General features: G+C 43.6%; 1 protein-coding gene across 1 annotated transcript in view; it reads left to right on the top strand.

Moving 5' to 3' along the window:
* The window catches only part of PLA2R1 (phospholipase A2 receptor 1), a 90169-nt gene extending 72115 nt beyond the window's left edge, over positions 1-18054 (top strand). The window contains exons 24-30 of the mRNA XM_070731607.1: positions 4768-5006; positions 8699-8867; positions 9173-9313; positions 12442-12558; positions 14706-14882; positions 17622-17654; positions 17752-18054. Of these exons, the coding sequence (XP_070587708.1) occupies positions 4768-5006; positions 8699-8867; positions 9173-9313; positions 12442-12558; positions 14706-14882; positions 17622-17654; positions 17752-17969 (1094 nt within the window). The 3' untranslated portion in view covers positions 17970-18054. The remainder of the gene's footprint in view (positions 1-4767; positions 5007-8698; positions 8868-9172; positions 9314-12441; positions 12559-14705; positions 14883-17621; positions 17655-17751) is intronic.
* Positions 18055-18287: the final 233 nt, after the last annotated feature.

Raw genomic sequence — 18287 nt, 5'->3', positions numbered from 1 at the left:
TATAAGCTAATTTACTAATCTCTTCTGTACGTTGTATGAAGTCTACTACCTTGAGCTAAAATAGTGTTTCTCAGCCTTGTCAACTTTATGATGGGTAGACTTCAACTCCCAGAAAACCCAACCATCCAGGCTAGCTGAGGAATTCTGGGAGTGGAATTCCACCCATCTTAAAGGTTCAGAGACACTGATCTAAAGCTGCACAGAGTTCCAATTCACAAAAGATCTACTTTAAGAAAGTGAATGCTTCTATTTCAGTTTTGGATGCTTTGTATACGTGTATGTACAGAGATACTGTATTCACCTTATAGGTAGGATATATGTACTTCTCGGATGGGGCTGTGTGGACGTGTGGTTGTGCTTCTAATTCAATATATATTCATGATGAGAAATTGGCAACTGTTCAATATTAGACTTTGGTGAATGGTGATAATCAAGCAATTTTAGGAAAAATTATACAAAATTCTTAAGGACTGATGTTGGGGAAGAAATTATTAAATTTCTGCCTGATGACAGGAATTAATAGATGAAAATGAGACAAGAGGGTACAGAAAAACTAAATAAGTCATCTTTTTTCAAATTAGAATGCTTACCAAAACTGTTTATAGGCAGTTGTTTACAGATTAAAAACAAGGGAATAGCGAATATGGCAGTTGAATAAATTTGAATTCTAGGTGATTTGGTGTGATTTCTGCTGTATATAGGCAGACAACTTTCAAAGTTCAGGTAGTCATAAGGTTATAATAGCAATTAAGACTAGAATTTCCATTGCTAAATGATATAGAATTTCACATAGTATATTGTCTGCATTTACAATCATGAGACTTGAACTGCTGGCAGCCGACAGAATTAGCCTGTAATACAGTGATCCCTCGAGTTTCGCGAGGGTTCCGTTCCAAGACCCCTCGCGAAACTCGATTTTTCGCGATATAGCGGTGCGGAAGTAAAAACACCATCTGCGCATGTGCGGCCATTTTTTCATGGCCGCACATGCGCAGATGGTGAAGTTTGCGTGTGGGCGGTGGGGAAGACCAAGGGAAGGTTACTTCAGCCGCCCAACAGCTGATCTGCTCGGTAGCGCGGCAGCAGCGAGGAGCCGAAGATGGGGTTTCCCCTTTGCCTGGGCAACGGGGAAACCTCATCTTCGGCTCCTCGCTGCTGCCGCGCTACCGAGCAGATCAGCTGTTGGGCGGCCGAAGGAACGTTCCCTGGGTCTTCCCCGCCGCCTCGGATCCTCGCTGATGCCCGCCCGCCGTTTGCCGCTCGCCCCGTTCGGCGGCCGCACATCCCGTTCGCCCGCCGCTCGCCCCGTTCGCCCGCCGCTCCCCTCGTTCTCCCCCCATTCCCCTCGTTCGCCCGCCGCTCCCCTCGTTCGCCCCCCACTCCCCTCGTTCGCCCGCCGCTCGCCTCGTTCGCCCGCCGCTATCGAACTTGCTATCGAGCCTGCTAATGAAATCCAACCCGCAGCGGGGTTTCCCCGTTGCCCAGGGATTCCTTCGCCCGAACGGAGGTGGCTGTGGTGGGTTCAGGAATCCCTGGGCAACGGGGAAACCCCACTGAAACCGGGCGGGTTAAGCCTCCTTCGGCGACTGCGGAACTGCTTGCTGTCAACTTTGCACTGGGCAAAGAACTCTTCACCTCCCGCCAGGCACGGACGAAAGGCGTGGAAGTCTATTGTAGCAGCTGCTACAGCGGAGACATTGGGGGGGGGGGAGGCAGGAGGCAGGAGATCTGGCCCTTCACTTGCCCTCCCAGCAAAAGGCAAAGCCGCGCAGCTCCCCAGCCGCCAAAGGAGGCTTAACCCCACCCCTCTGTCCCACCCATCGCCCGTGGCCGGCAGAAAAGCGGGGATAGGCAGGAGGAGGTTATGCCGACCACGGGCGATGAGTGGGACAGAGGGGTGGGGTTAAGCCTCCTTTGGCGGCTGGGGAGCTGCGCGGCTTTGCCTTTTGCTGGGAGGGCAAGTGAAGGGCCGGATCTCCTGCCTCCTGCCTCCCCCCCAAAATGTCTCCGCTGTAGCAGCTGCTACAATAGACTTCCACGCCTTTCGTCCGTGCCTGGCGGGAGGTGAAGAGTTCTTTGCCCAGTGCAAAGTTGACAGCAAGCAGTTCCGCAGTCGCCGAAGGAGGCTTAACCCGCCCGGTTTCAGTGGGGTTTCCCCGTTGCCCAGGGATTCCTTCGCCCGAATGGAGGTGGCTGTGGTGGGTTCAGGAATCCCTGGGCAACGGGGAAACCCCACTGAAACCGGGCAGGTTAAGCCTCCTTCGGCGACTGCGGAACTGCTTGCTGTCAACTTTGCACTGGGCAAAGAACTCTTCACCTCCCGCCAGGCACGGACGAAAGGCGTGGAAGTCTATTGTAGCAGCTGCTACAGCGGAGACATTGGGGGGGGGGAGGCAGGAGGCAGGAGATCTGGCCCTTCACTTGCCCTCCCAGCAAAAGGCAAAGCCGCGCAGCTCCCCAGCCGCCAAAGGAGGCTTAACCCCACCCCTCTGTCCCACCCATCGCCCGTGGCCGGCAGAAAAGCGGGGATAGGCAGGAGGAGGTTATGCCGACCACGGGCGATGGGTGGGACAGAGGGGTGGGGTTAAGCCTCCTTTGGCGGCTGGGGAGCTGCGCGGCTTTGCCTTTTGCTGGGAGGGCAAGTGAAGGGCCGGATCTCCATTCCTCCAAGTCACTTCGCCGCTCGTGTCCTGGGTAAACCGGGCGGCAGGATACAGGCTTTGAGTTTTTGGCTGCAGGGGGAGGGAGTTAGGAAAATCCTACTTCTCCCCCCGCAGCCAAAAACTCGCAAGGTAAGGTTCGGGGCGGGGCGGGCGGGGCCCTTTTGTGCCAGTCGGGGAGGCGGCGGCGGCTGCAGCAGAGGCGGGCGGGGGAGGCCGGCCCGCCGGAGGGGCGATGCTGGCGGCGGAGACAGGCGAAGTCCCGCCCGCCCCCCGCCCGCTTGGCCCCGGGGGGCTGAAGGGAGCCGGGCGGGGGAGGGCGGGGGCTACTCGGTTCTTCCTCAGCCGGGGGTAGCCGGAGCGCCGGCCAGGCGGGGGCGGGCGAGGCGAGGGCTGCGGGGCGTGCCGGGCTCCAAGTTGCCGCGCTGGAGGCGAGGGAGCCCCTTTGTTGGCCGGCGGCCTGGCCGGCCCTTGGCGCGCGGTGCCCGCGGGGACTGCTGCGGCGGGGCCTGCCCACTGCCTTCGCCCAGACCAGAGGCGTCGCTCGGCTGGGTTTGCAGATCCGCGGAGGCATCGCCGAGGGCGGGCTGAGCGGCGCTGTGTTGGGAGCCCGTGCCGTGGGAGCGGGCGGCTTGGCCTCGCTGCGGCGGCGGCGGCTTTGCGGGTCCTCGCTGGCGGCCTCGCCGGGCGGAGGAGGCTGCGGGGCTTTCTAAAGGGAGGAAGAACTTGCTATCGAGCCTGCTAATGAAATCCAACCGGCGGAGGGTCTGAAATTCCACCCGAGGGGAAATGGGGGGAAAAAGCCCAGCCGGGAGCGCGGCGCCAGGCATTGTTCTCCGGACCCCTCCCGCAGCCTGGAGAGGGAAAGGGCCGCTGCGGGTTGGATTTCATTAGCAGGCTCGATAGCAAGTTCGATAGCGGCGGGCGAACGAAGCGAGCGGCGGGCGAACGAGGGGAGTGGGGGGCGAACGAGGGGAGCGGCGGGCGAACGAGGGGAGTGGGGGGCGAACGAGGGGAGCGGCGGGCGAATGAGGCAAGCGGCGGGCGAACGAGGGGAGTGGGGGGCGAACGAGGGGAGCAGCTGGCGAACGGGGCGAGCGGCGGGCGAACGGGACGTGCGGCCGCCGAACGGGGCGAGCGGCAAACGGCGGGCGGGCATCAGCGAGGATCCGAGGCGGCGGGGAAGACCCAGGGAACGTTCCTTCGGCCGCCTAGCAGTTGATCTGCTCGGCAGCGCAGCACCAGCGAGGAGCCGAAGATCTTCGGCTCCTCGCTGCTGCTGCGCTGCCGAGCAGATCAGCTGCTAGGCGGCCGCTCGAGAGCAAGAGGGGGAGAGAAAGAGAGAGAAGGAAAGAAAGAGATGAGAGAGGGAGGAAGAGAGTGTGAGAGAGGAAGAAGCAACATAGAGAGAGAGAAAGAAAGATGAGAAAGGAAGGAAGAGAGTGACCTGATCGGGTGGGGAAAATCGCGATATAGTGTTCGCGAAGATCGAGATGGTAACAATTGCTGAAAAATCGCGATATAGCGTTTTCGCGAAGATCGAGATCGCGAAACTCGAGGGATCACTATACTGCATTTTAACTACTGTGCCACCACTGCTGTTAGACACTGGCAGATATTTAGGTACTAGTCCCAGTTGGATTTGATAGATACCCTTCCTAGGTTTACTGGGAAGGTCTACTTCTCATCCAAGAAGCAGTTTTTACTACCAGGAGTGAATTTCTCCAATTCTCGTTTTCTCTGAGTTTGCTTCCAATTTCCTATTTGGATTAGAAAATCTACAACCCTTCTCACTCCCAGAGCACTTCTGCACCCACTGCTTCTCCAAAACCAGCACACCAATGACCACAACCAACACAACACACACAACTGCTTTGCTGCAGGACTTTTATAGTTGCCCTTTGCTAAGCAGCTTGTCTGGCCTGGGAGAGGGGCCAGGCACCATCAGCCGAGTGTTAGCTAATCTCAGGCCGCCTGTCCTATCACAATTCTAATAGCTTGCAGTATTTGTCCCTTATATTTCTTTCACAAATGGCTATAGATTTTTTGATGTCTTAATGTTGAGCTTTTTTTCCTTTCAAATGACTCTTGATTTTCTCTATCACAGATACTTCTAGACATATTATTGATCCTTCGGTGATGTATCCTATCCCGGATACTTTAGAATATGCAAATAGGACATATACATTGATCAATGGCAGTATGACTTGGTACATAGCTTTACAAATGTGCCAAAAAATTGGGGCTGAATTGGTCAGCATTACAGACTACTACCACCAAGCTTTCCTTACCATAATGATAAATCGAGTGGGTTATGCTCACTGGATTGGATTGTTCACTTCAGATGTAGGTATTTCAAATTTATATCCAGTTGATGTAATTTATTAAGCGCATTCCAATTTCATTTATCAGATTTACTAAAGATGTCCAATGAATGTATGCCAGAATACTTTGAAGTTTAACTCATTGTGAATTTAACTCAATGAAGATAATATTTAAGGCAAACATTACTGTAAGGTAAAGATATTTCATAACAATGATCCTAACAACAACAGTGATACAGTTTAAAGGAATATAAAATTGTAAACTTAAGAGTTTTCATGTTTTGTTCCATGGTAGAATTCTACGATAAAAGTAGTAATGATGAAGCTGCCTTCCCTTGTGGAGGATAAGGCTGAGTTAAGATCAGGGGTTATTTCCCCCCGTTTCAATTACATTGATCACCAGGAAATAACACTTGACTGGTTTCAACTTCTTTGGAATTTTTTCAGACAGGGATAGTGGTGTACATCATGGATCCCCAGCCCCTGGTTCATGGACCAACACCGGGCATGCAAAAATTAGGCCGCACAAAGCAAGCAAAGCTCCATCTGCAGGATGCAGGCAGCACATGAAACATCACCCCCTCTGGTCCACAGAAAATAGCTCTTTCCACAGAACTGGTCCTAGTGCCCAAAAGATTGGGGCCACTGGTGTACATGAAATGCAATTCTGAGATCTTCCATATATCCCTTCTCTTGAACCCCATGCGATTAACAGCTGACTACACAAATGGGGTGCATCCTAAAGGGAATGAAACTGATCATATGCTCCAGGTGATCAATGAAAATGAAACTTAGAAAATTGCTCAACAGAAAGACAGATATGGGTAGACTTAGAAAAAAAATGAGTAGGTTCAAGGATTAGAGACTAAGCAAAGAACAAAAGATTAAGTACATCCCCCTGAAGTCTGACCATTGTGGGGAAATATTGTATCTATCTATCTGTCTATCTATCTATCTATCTATCTATCTATCTATCTATCTATCTATCATCTATCTATCTATCTATCATCTATCTATCATCTATCTATCTATCTATCTATCTATCTATCTATCTATCTATCTATCTAGTCAAGCATGTACAATGTAGTAGGTATAAACATTAGCAAGATAGGTACAGGTAAATTAGGCAATAGGACAATAGGACAGGGATGGTAGGAATGGTGCGCTTACTCCTTTCAGTCCTTTTAGGAATGGGGTGAGGTCAACTATAAATAGTCTAAAGTTAACTTTTGGGGGTTTGGGGAAGAAACCACAGAGTCAGCTAATACATTCCAGGCACTGAATACTCTGTTGCTGAAGTTGTATTTTCTGCAGTCAAGTTTGTAGCTATGAAAGGAATTGGGTAAGGAACTGAGCGCACCCCAAATACATTGATGTTCATTTTTCATGGAAGTTATATGCTATAAAGTCACTGCAAACGTTGAATTAGAGAATATAGAAACCTCAGATGGAACATGAGCATGGGTGATTCAAGTCTGTTGCCACTCTGCATATCCATGAATGACCGTGAAAGGGCCTTGAGTATTGATTTTGCTGCTAAAAACACATTTAGCAAGTAGGCGAATTTGCAAATAGAGAATCATGAATAATGGAAAATGGAAACAGAGGGACATAGTATAGGTAACATCTCTGCTGGTGGATTGTACATACCATTTTTAGAGCTCTTCCATGCAGGATGTCTCCAACACTCAGGATGTTATCATTTTAGGATGACAAAAGGGTCTGCATGCAAAAGGGAGCATTTCATTTCCATTCAGCTAGTGGAAATATTGTACTTGGTTGAAAGAGTTGTAAAGAGATTATTTTTGCCCCAGAGAGAGCTGATTTCTCAATTCATTAATATGCCTTAACATCCATGAAAACCGAACCTTAAAAATAACTTGATTCCAGCTTCATGTTTGTCAATGTCTTTGTTCGATACTATACATTTCATTTTTAAACTGGGAAAGGCCTCATATCACTGATAATACTGTATTTTGTACACAACAAATGGAACATTCCTATTTGAAATCTCAGTAGTGGCAAGAGAAATAAGGCTCAATGATCTGACATAAGATAAAGCAGTTCCCTTTCTTGGAAAAGAGAGTGAATAAAGTATACTGCTCAAAAAAATAAAGGGTCAAATAACACACCCTCGATCTGAATGAATGAAATATTCTCATTGAATACAGTGATACCTCGTCTTACGAACGCCCCTTTATATGAACATTTCGTGATATGAACCTGGGGTTTACGATTTGTTTGCCTTGTCTTAACCATTTTCGTTTTACGAACCTGAGCCCGGAAGCGTGGGCTCTCTTACTGCGTGTGCGCTCTCTGATTGCTTGAGGGATTTCCCTGCCTTGTGACTGTCACCGCTGGAATTTCCCATTTGATTACAGCCCCCGCCGGGATTCCGCGCTCGGAGAAAGCGCTCTCGCAGCCGCTTCGCTGGGAGCGTTTTCTCCGAGCGCTTTGGGAACGCCCGTCTGGCCCCTCTCGCAGCCCCTTCACTGACAGCCCAGGACGAAAGCGCTCCCAGCAAAGGGGCTGCAGGAGAGGTGGGGCAGGCGTTCCCAAAGCGCTCGGAGAAAACCCTCTCACAGCCCCTTTGTTGGGAACGCTTTCGCCAAGCCAGCCCCTTCGTAGCCGCCCCTCTGCTCCAGCCCCGCCCTCCTAAAGGGTGGGGCTGCCACGTCCCGGCGGATTCCATCCGTCTTGCCAGGACAAGAAGATAGTGGCAGCAGCGGTGGTTTCCTTTTCAGAAGCAGCATTGATTCCTATGGGAAACATTGTTTCATCTTATGAATTTTTCACCTTACAAACCTCCTCCCGGAACCAATTAAGTTCCTAAGAGGAGGTATTACTGTACTTTGTTCTGTACAAAGTTGAATGTGCACAACAGCATGTGAAATTGATTGTCAATCAGTGTTGCTTCCTAAGTGGACAGTTTGATTTCACAGAAGTTTGATTTACTTGGAGTTATATTGTGATGTTTAAGTGTTCTCTTTATTTTTTTGAGCAGTGTGTATTAATCCCAAGTAAGTAATAAAAAGACAAGGTTGGTAGAGATGCTTGGCTTCCTCCCCCCCCCAAAAAAGGTTCATGTGAAATCTACCTTAGAAGCTGCTTTATGGAGTAAGAGGCCCTCTTCCCCTGCTTTAAAAAAGCAAAGCATGGGGTTTCATCTCATGTTGCTCTTCAGTGGTGGGATTCAAACCTTTTTACTACTGTCTCTGTAGATGTTGCTTGGTGGGCATGGCTTGGCTTGGTGGGCGTGACAGGGCAAGGATACTATAAAATCTTTATTTCCTCCCCATTCTAGGGGAAGGCAAAATCCCCATTTCTTCCTAATCAGCTGGGGATTTGGGAGGCAGAAAATAGATGGGGGCAGGGCCAGTCAGAGGTGGTATTTACTGGTTCTCCAAACTACTCAAAATTTCTGCTACTGTTTTTCCAAAATTGGTTAGAACCTGCTGAATACTATCTCTTCTGCTCTTAAGCTTCCTATCTGGCACCTCTATTAACTGGAAGAGGCTTTAGAAAAATGCTCCGAAACCTTCTCTGGATAACTGGAATTACTGGACCAGGCTAGAATGCTTCACTTAAGAATCTTAAATTGCTCCTCACTTCAAGCAGAATTACTTCATTTCTGTAGCATGAAGTACCTCATCCGATTGCAATTGCTGCGTAAAAGCCTCTTGAGTTAATGACCTGCAATACTTGTTTTGGCAGAATGACCTTCCCTTTGAGTGGTCAGATGGCACCAGGCCTTTTTTTACGTTTTGGGGAGAAGAGGAAACACAAAGCCTGGGACATTGTGTTTACATTGATATCAATGGACATTGGAAGAATACTGACTGTGAAGAGCTCTTGAATGGTGCAATTTGCCATATTCCACCAAGTAAGTCAGCTCTTACATTAAACGTTGAAACACCTTTAGTAAATATAACCCATTTGAAAGTAGCAACCAAATCAGGGATATTAAAAATTACACAATGCTTGAAGATTTGGAGGGAGTGGGATTCATTAGAATTCAAGATAGTATCAGAATTGCCCACTTTGCTGCCAGTGCCAAGGCACAGGTTATATAAAATCATGAGGGACATTAAAATCATAATTTTTAAAAATGCAAACTTAGTGAGCAAATGCAAGGTTTGTGATAATGCTGAAAAAATACGGTACTTCCACTTGTTCCCTTTGTCACAGAAAAGAAATCAATGGAATATAAGGAATTGTGTGATGAAAAGGCTGCGCCTTGGATAAGGTTTAACAGCAGTTGCTACAGCTTTTCCACTGTTTTTGAGAATCTAAACTTTTATGAAGCATTGGAGTTTTGCAAAAGGCAAGGTAAGAAGTTTTTAAACTTGGGGGCTAATGCTGCTGCCTGTTTAGCACTGTTGATTTGTTTCTTCTGTTATTTTTAATCTACCACTTTTGTATGTCATTAAGCCATTTAGAATGGAGTAGCATAGAAATATCAGTAAGAAGTAATTTTATTCTCCAAAGTTACTAAGTTATAGCATAAGAAAGTCAGCTGGAATAAAGTATAGTGTCATCCCCAAACCCCCAACAATTTACCCTTAGATTATCTATGGTTGACCTATCCAGATTCCTAAGAGGTCAGTAAGGGGTGAGTACAAGTGCACTAGAGTGCCTTCCGTCCCCTGTACTATTGCTCTCCTATATCTCCTATACCTTTCTTCTATTCCTATATCTCTTCTTCCATTCTTTCATTGATATGTTCTATTACTATATCTTCTTTTCTATTCTTTCATAGATATATTTTACTATGAGTATCTCCTCTATAACCTTCATCGTGTATTTTACTATGTGTGTGTGTGTGTGTGTGTGTGTATGTGTGTATATATATATATATATATATATATATATATATATATATATATATATATATATACCCCCACTAAAACCCTCATTGTGTATTGGACTAACTAATTAACTAACTAACTAAAAAATGAATGAATGAATGAATGAATGAATGAATGAATGAATGAATGAATGAATGGGTATATGTCCAAAGACAGAGGTAGGGTAGGGTAGGGTAGAATAGAATAGAATAGAATTTTATTAGCCAAGTGTGATTGGACGCACAACAAATTTGTCTTGGTGCATATGCTCTCAGTATACATAAAATGAAATATAAATTTGTCAAGAATCATAAGGTACAACACTTAATGATAGTCTGGATACAAATAACCAATCAAATCATATTAGGAACCAGTCAATATAAATCATAAAGCTACAGTACAACCAACAAAGTTACAGTCATACAGTCATTAGTGGGAGGAGATGTGTAATAAAGATCTCTGGTTACAGCACTCCATCTGTGTGGACAGCATATAGAATAGCATATCGACAGGATGCCATTTGTACATACTTCTATACCAGTGGTGCAATTAATGAGAAGACCCTTTTCCTTGTAATCACTCACCCCTTTTCAGCATTGGAAGTTCCCCATTGAAAATCTTAATATACAGGTAGAGATAGTCAGTTTTTCATGTAAAATCTGCTCCTAAACCATGAGCAAATCTAATATGTTAAATTGCCCCCTGAAAAAAATTGGGAGACATTGAATTTGGAATGATATAGTTATGATCATGATTTCCCTATCTAGCAAAAACCTGTTAGTAACAAACTACTTAAAAAGCGCATAAAATAATGCAACAGAAGTTTCAATCTGATACTAAAGCTAAAATTTTAAATCCTTCTCTGGGCTGGAATTCTTGCTTTCAGCTGTGCTGGATGATGAAGTCTGGAAAATTTCCTAAGTAGAAAAGCTTTCTTTCTCTGAAAAGAGAAGTGTTGAATCATCAGCTAATCTTTTATTTTTATTTAATTTTTACTGAGCAATTGCAATGAACTCTTTACTCCATTTTAGTCCACAAGAGGAATTTTATGTAGGGTGGGGTTGGTTTTTTGGGGGGGTATATCAAGATCGTAAAATAACTCCTTTACCATTGCTAAATTTGTATTGGTAGCCAGTGAAATTCATGCATTACTAATAGTCAAATTGACTAAGCATAATCAGGAGCCTTTTTATTACATATGTAACATATTCTTTTTTTGTTGTTGCCTTTTCTGTGACCCATAATAAGGACACATGACTTGGGCTCTAATGATATCAATGTAGGCCATAGACACTTCTTTCCAATGAGAGAATTTTTCCCATGAATCTCCACTGCTGTTGGGGAACATGCAGGAAAGCCTCGGTGAAAAGCTTGTGAAAGCAAGTACTTATTAGATCCAGTCTGGGAAGATAGTTTAAAACCAGTAAGGGCTTTGAACGCTGGCCTGAACCTGAGAGGTAACACCCATTAAGGCAGAAAAAAAGGCAGGGTGGGCTTTCTCGGCTTCTTGGGAATGCCTGACAGAGAAGCCACCTAGTAGGGCTTTACAATTAAGGGGACCCAGGAGGTGGGCCTCTTCTGCTATGGTGTCTCCCTTATGGAGTATAACCCCCACACACATACATACATATAAAGTCGGGTTAGGTCCATTCCCTGCTATTGTTTCAAAAGATTCTTAAAATCTGATTGTGACACCAGGCCTGGGGGAATCCCAAGGAATTTGGATGCGTTCTTAGATGGCTCTACTGTGGTTGTTGTTTTTGCGCTGTGTGCTTTGTATATTTTGAATGTTTTCATAACATTTTCTTTTACATTCTTGTTTATTAGAGTTTTGTTCCACCTTTATTACTTTATAAGAAACTAAAAGCAACAAACATACTTAATATTGCTTCTTCCTCGTTTCTTCACAACAACCACCTTGTGAGATTGGGCTGAAAAAAGAAGGACTGGCCCATTTACCCAAATGGCTTTCATGCCTAAGGCAGGACTAAAACACAGTCTCCTGGTTTCTAGGCCAGCACCTGAACTGCTATATCAAAGTGACTTTCAATAATTTTAAGGATTTTTATAATGAGCGTTTTTATTTATAATGAGCGGTTTTATTTATAATGAGCGCTTTAATTTTTATACATCACCCAGAATCGCTTTATTTGAGATGGATCACCATATAAATATGATAAATACAGAAATAAATAAAAATAAAAGTGATGCCTGGTTATGGGCCAACCTTTTAAGCTACAATTGCCTACCTATATTTTCCTTTTTGCATTTCATGCCAAGAAGAAAAAGTTACCCCCGCCTTTCAAATTTTTTAGTTTTAAAACATAGTTGTTGTACTGCTGTTCTTCTGTACTTCTAGATTTGCTTTGGTTTTATTCTGTGTCTGTTTTAATTGTTTATAGACTTTATATTGTGCTTGTTTCATTTGGCCATTTTATAATCTTAATCCAGAAATCTTGCAGCAAATTGATTAAATACATAATGTGGGATGTATTTAATTTGCTTTAAAGCAAATTCTAAATAAATCTAAAGGTAAAATCTTGCATGAGCATATTTTTATATTCTAAGTATATTTGCTTAATGATAAATCTGCCATTTGTTCATTTTCAGGTTCTAATCTTCTAACAATCAAAAGCAGGGATGAAAATAATTTTCTTTTGGAAGAACTACGTTATTTTGGCTCTTTGGTTGAAATGATTTGGTTGAATACTCACTTCCTTATGGATAGTAAGTGAACAGAAGCTAGTGAACGATTAAGTCACATCCAACTATTTGAAATTTTGGCACAGGACATATTTATTTATTTATTAAATTTGTATGCCGCCCTCTCCGTATAATTTCTTTGGTAGTTAAAATTAGCTGTGCCACCAATTAACACAACATGCAAATGATAACTGTTTTACTATATATTCTGATTACAGGACACATTAGTTCCTATCGCATTTTCATTTTGTTTGCTTATCAACCTTCCATGCTTCCAAGGTCAGCAAAATGAGTACCCAGATTGTTGGGGGTAATATGCTGACTTTGTAAACCAGTGGTCCCCAAACTACGGTCCGGGGGCCGGATGCGGCCCGCTGAGGCAATTTATCCGGCCCGCAGCAGCCCACGAGATTTTATCAATAGACATAATAAGCTCCCGAATCTCCTGTCCACTCACCGCGGTCTGCTGCTGAGCGAGGAGGCAGTACAGAGGCAAGGGGCGGGGAGGATAGGAGCGAGATAGAGGGAGAGAGAGAAAGAGTGAGAGATACAAAGAGGGAGAGAGAAAGAGAATGAGTGAGAGAAAGAAAGAGAGAGAAAGAGAGAGAGAAAGAGGGAGATAGAGAGGAAGAGAGAAAGGGGGATAGATGGAAAGAGTGAGAGAAAGAGAAAAGAGAAAAATGAGAAAATGATGGAGAGAAAACGAGGGAGAGGAAAATGAAACAAATGAGAGAGAAGGAAGAAAAGAGAGAGGGAAGAGAGAAATGGAGAGGAAGGAGGGAGGGAAGGAAGGAAGGAGAAATGGAGGGAGTTTGTTGATTTAAGTTTAAATTTACTTGTTAATAAAGAAGTATAAATTACTTTATTACTTCATTATTTAATTACTTCTTTATTTTAAATATTGTATTTGTTCCCAGTTTGTTTTTTACTTTAAATAAGATTTGTGCAGTGTGCATAGGGATTTGTTCATAGGTTTTTTTTATAGTCCGGCCCTCCAACAGTCTGAAGGACAGTAAACCGGCCCCCTGTGTAAAAAGTTTGGGGACCCCTGTTGTAAACCATTTAGAGAGGGCTCTGAAGCGGTATATAAGTCTAAGTGCTATTACTATTGCTACTACCACTTTCGTATTATTATGTGGAAAGGAAGCCAGTTTTATTTAGCCATCTCTCCTCTTGAACTTTGACATGCCTTCACTTCTAAGGAAGTTTGGAAGAATGTGTGCAATGCACTAGTCTCCATACTTTATTAAATTTATAGTGCACCTTTTATACAGGAACTCAAGGTGATATGCAGAATGCTCCCTCTTCATAATTCCCCCACATTACAACTCTGCTAAGTATCTTGGGCTGAGAAAGAAAACTACTATTCTCTTAGCTTACTAGATCTTTCTACTTTTAGCCTTGTGGCTCTCTTGGCACGTTTGTTAGGACCAACGTTTTTGTCTATATATCCCATGTTTAGACATACAGTGAAAATATTTTTCAAACGCATCTGTTTCACAAAGGAGCCCTGAGATTTTTTTCAAAGTAGTTTAATATAAAACAGGAAGATGCATATTTAGAAATCCATTTAGATATTTACAGGCTGTTTTGTTTTGCATAAAGGTCTAAGGGATGACACAGAAGTATTTTGAAGGAATAGAGAGGAATAGCAATACCTCTGAAGTAAAAATTAATTTGAACTTAAAATGAGAGTATTTGTTTTTCATGGTTTACTTTGAAATCTACTTCCTCCAAAGCACTCCGAGTAGCTTGCAAAATATCTAATTTCATGTCGTAAAAAGAGAATGTACTGTAGATGGACAGTTCCCAAGTAAATTGCATTTCCATAAACATTTAATGACTACTTTTAGATAATACTGTGTGAGGAGAAATAGCTTGCAGTTGTGATGTACTGTATGAGCTTCCTTGAAGATAACTAGAGCTAGACACTCCCCTAATTTCCAAAGCCGCAGCACTGTTGAATTTTTGAATTAAAATTAAATTTTTGAATAAATTATGATACATAGTAGTTTGTTCACAGATATCTCCCCTCAAATCCATACAGGGGTGTAAGTTTGATAGAAGAAAATAGCAGGGGTGGAAAGATATAATAAATGGAATTGTGAGGCCTTGTGCATGGATTTTGGAGACTCCCAACTTTTGAGTGAAATCACTAATGTTGCCCTTAGATGCTACGCTAATATGGTTTGATGGCTCTCCAGTTCAGTATTCAAATTGGGGCACTGAGGAGACTGAGGTGGATCAATGGACAGGAAACAGCTGCATTGTCTTGACAACTGCAGATGGCATCTGGAAGTTAGTACCCTGTCAAGAGAAAAAAGGATTTGTATGTAAAACCAACACAGGTACGAACCTATGTTTAAAGAATATGTAACTACAGTTTCTCTTCTTACATTCTAATGAAAGGGTAGGAAACCCATAAGCCCCACATTGTTGCTGAAACATTAACTCTTTCTTCTGCACAAACATGGACTTAACTGGGCCAAAAGCAAACTATTTGCAGCCACCAATCTCTAGAGTGAATAAAACATTAGCAATCTCTTAAGGATTTTATATTTCTTTTAAAAATATATGAGTCCCATAGGCGTTCCAAGGATCCCAACTACAATGAATGAAAATTCAGTGAGGCTAAATTAAAAAAAATTCCATTTCACTAAATTAAAAAAATAAACTACATGAGTCAGCTAATAATTGAAAAAATTGCTGCTATCTTATTCCTAGAAGATTCCCTCTCAAGTCCAGTGCTTTTGCATATTTGGTTAAAATTAGTGGCAACTATTTTTATTCTAAATAATACACTCACAAGAGGAAAAGCTATAATTAATGTAACACTATATTCTGAATAAAATCAGCAGCAAAAATTCCTTAAACGTGATGATTTGTTCAAGTAAATTGTTGATGTTATTTCCTAACCAAAGTGTTTCGACGCTCATATTTTTCTGAGGAGATAAATTTAGCACAAGGCGAACATCTTAATATAATTATTACCGTATTTTTCGATGTATAAGATGCACCGGTGTATAAAACGCACCTAAATTTTAGAGGGGAAATACAAGGAAAAAAGTATTTTGAAATATACTGTGTGGTGTAGTATTACATTGTTTAATAAAAAACCAGTGTAGCAGAATACTTTTTACAACCATGTATACTTTTTAAAACCATGTACACTTTTTACAAACTTCAAACTTGACAGCTTCAAGACTTGTGGATTTCAATTCCCAGAATTCCTCCACCAGTCATGCTAGCTCAGAAATGGGAATTGAAGTCCGCAAACTTGCTAAATTTGAAGACTCTCACACTCCTAACCTCTAACTCAAACAAACAAACAAACAAACAAACGAGAACAATTCATTTTGTTAGTTGTTCCTTTAGTCATAGGAATGGCTAGTGATAGAATCATTTACAATTACAGTTCCCTGCTGAGGTTGCCTTAACATTACCACTATACTACGAGCTTTTCAAAGACCCCTGTCTTGACTACTCCAATTTTCACAAATGAAGTATGTGGAAATATATGGTGATGATGATAAACCTAAAATACTCCTTAAAAGGAGTGTTTCAAGAGCAGGGATCTCCAACCCTGGCAACTTTTAAGAGTTGTGGACTACAACTCCCAGAGTTCCACAGCCACCTTTGCTGGCTGAGGAATTTTGGGAGTTGAAGTCCACAAGTCTTAAAGTTGCCAAGGTTGGAGACCCCCGTTTTAGAACACTAAAGATTCAGCTAAACTCCCGTTTTCCGAGAGAGAGAGAGAGAAGGCTTTAAGAAGCTGCAAGATTTACCAGGAAGTTATAAACTGGGAACACATCCCCCCCCCCTTATCTATTCTTATCTATTTCCATCTTTCCGTTCCCACACCGATCCACTTTTTTGGTTGGGCCGCTCGGATGAGAAAACTAATTGGCTTCGGACCGGAAGTGCTTTGCGCTTTTCTCTAACGCGGTATGAAGTTCCCTTGTTTTCTTCTCTGGCAGGTCCTGCGGGATGGGATTGTTCAGGCTACGGGGCACCACCACCGCCTCTCCTGCCATGGAAAAGCAGCCGAGGGAGAAAGACTTATTTTCCCCTCAGCTACCTTTCCAGGGCGGGAGCAGGGGTGGTGGCACTCTGGAGTCTGAACAAGCCCATCCCCCAGGACCTGCCAGTCTTTCCCCCTCGGCTGCCTTTCCATAGCAGGAGTGACAGGTCCTGGTGGACGGGCTCGTTCAGGCTTCGAAGCACTGCCGCTACCGCTTCCGCCATTGGAAAGGCAGCCAAAGGGAAAATAAGCCTTTCCCCCTCGGCTGCCTTTCCATGGTGGGAGCAGGAGCGACGGTGCTCTGGAGCCTGAATGAGCCAATTCCCCAGGACCTGCCAGACTTTCCCCTTCGACTGCCTTTCCACGGTGGGAGTGGCAGGTCCTGGGGGGTGGGCTCATTCAGGCTCCAAAACACCACCGCCGCCGCTTCTGCCATGAAAAGGCAGGTTCTCGCCCATTCCTGGGGTTGAGCTGCTGGCCTCCTGCCAGGGCTGCCCAGCAGCCTCGGCAACATTTGATGTATAAGATGCACCCAATTTTAAAAACTACTTTTTGAGGTAAAAAGTCTTGGTTTTGGTCTTATACACCGAAAAATATGGTAAATCTAAGACAGTCAATTTTTTGAGGCTGATAGGAACATTTTGAAGTATTGGAGAAATATAAAATAACTGCCAATGGGAGTTGTGGATGGGATTTGCTCGTTGTGGTGTGCAGAAAAGAAATGGTTATTTATCAGAGGATAAACTCTGGATGCTTCTTGACTTCTTTCATATAATTCAACATGATGTTTTGTATAATTCCTTTTTTTGACCTTTTTTTCTGGGCTGGGAGATGCAGTTTTAAGCAAAGCTACCATTTGTGATGTCTAAAAATGCCTGTCAAGGATCTAGATACAAACTAGAAATGCACTTATGCTTTTATTTCATGCACCAGTTTTAAAAAATAAAATACCTTTTAAAAATAATTAAATCGGCTGCCCAACAGCTTCTGTGCAAACACAGTACTTATTCCTAGCCACATCACCCTTCTCTCTAACCTATGAAGTTAATTATGCATTGTTTTTCAGATGATCATGAGACTGCAGTACCACCAATGAAAGGTATGTGACATCACTTTCCCATGTTTTAATTCCTAAACATGAAAATAAATTTGTTACTATCAAGTTTTTTTTCCCCTTTCTCGCTCTCTTTTTCAAGTATCACATCATAGGATATTCGTCCTGGTGATATTATCTGCATTGCTGATAGCCGTGAGTGCTATAGCAATGTATTTGTGGTGTTCACCAAGGCCCAGTCACGTATCTGGAACTATCATCTGCTTCAGAAATACCTGCCTTGCAGAAGCTCACTCTGAAGTTCCTGTTGCCGAAGAAAGCATTCTCATTTCCCCCCTGGAGAGGAATGATGTTCTTTAATGCAACCTCATTCACTTAATATAAACTAATGCTGCTGCAAATGGGTGCCTATCTTTGTAAGCAAGAATAATTTCATGAACTGATTATATCATATGGTTACATTTAGGCATTTCACACCCTCCAAATTTAAGATAGTCCCAATTTTATTTTATTTTATGAATGGAACAAGATCTGCAATAATACTCAGTGAAACCACCTGAAGGCAGGACGAGAAGCAATCGATAGAAAGTAATCAAAGAGAGATCCAACCGAGATCTAAGGAAGAATTTCCTGATGGAACAAATCAGTGGAATAGCTTGCTTCCAGACATTATGGGTG

Source organism: Erythrolamprus reginae, chromosome 1, assembly GCF_031021105.1.
Source record: "Erythrolamprus reginae isolate rEryReg1 chromosome 1, rEryReg1.hap1, whole genome shotgun sequence".
NCBI classification, from domain to species: Eukaryota; Metazoa; Chordata; class Lepidosauria; order Squamata; family Dipsadidae; genus Erythrolamprus; species Erythrolamprus reginae.
This window is presented reverse-complemented; position numbering and strand designations above follow the sequence as displayed.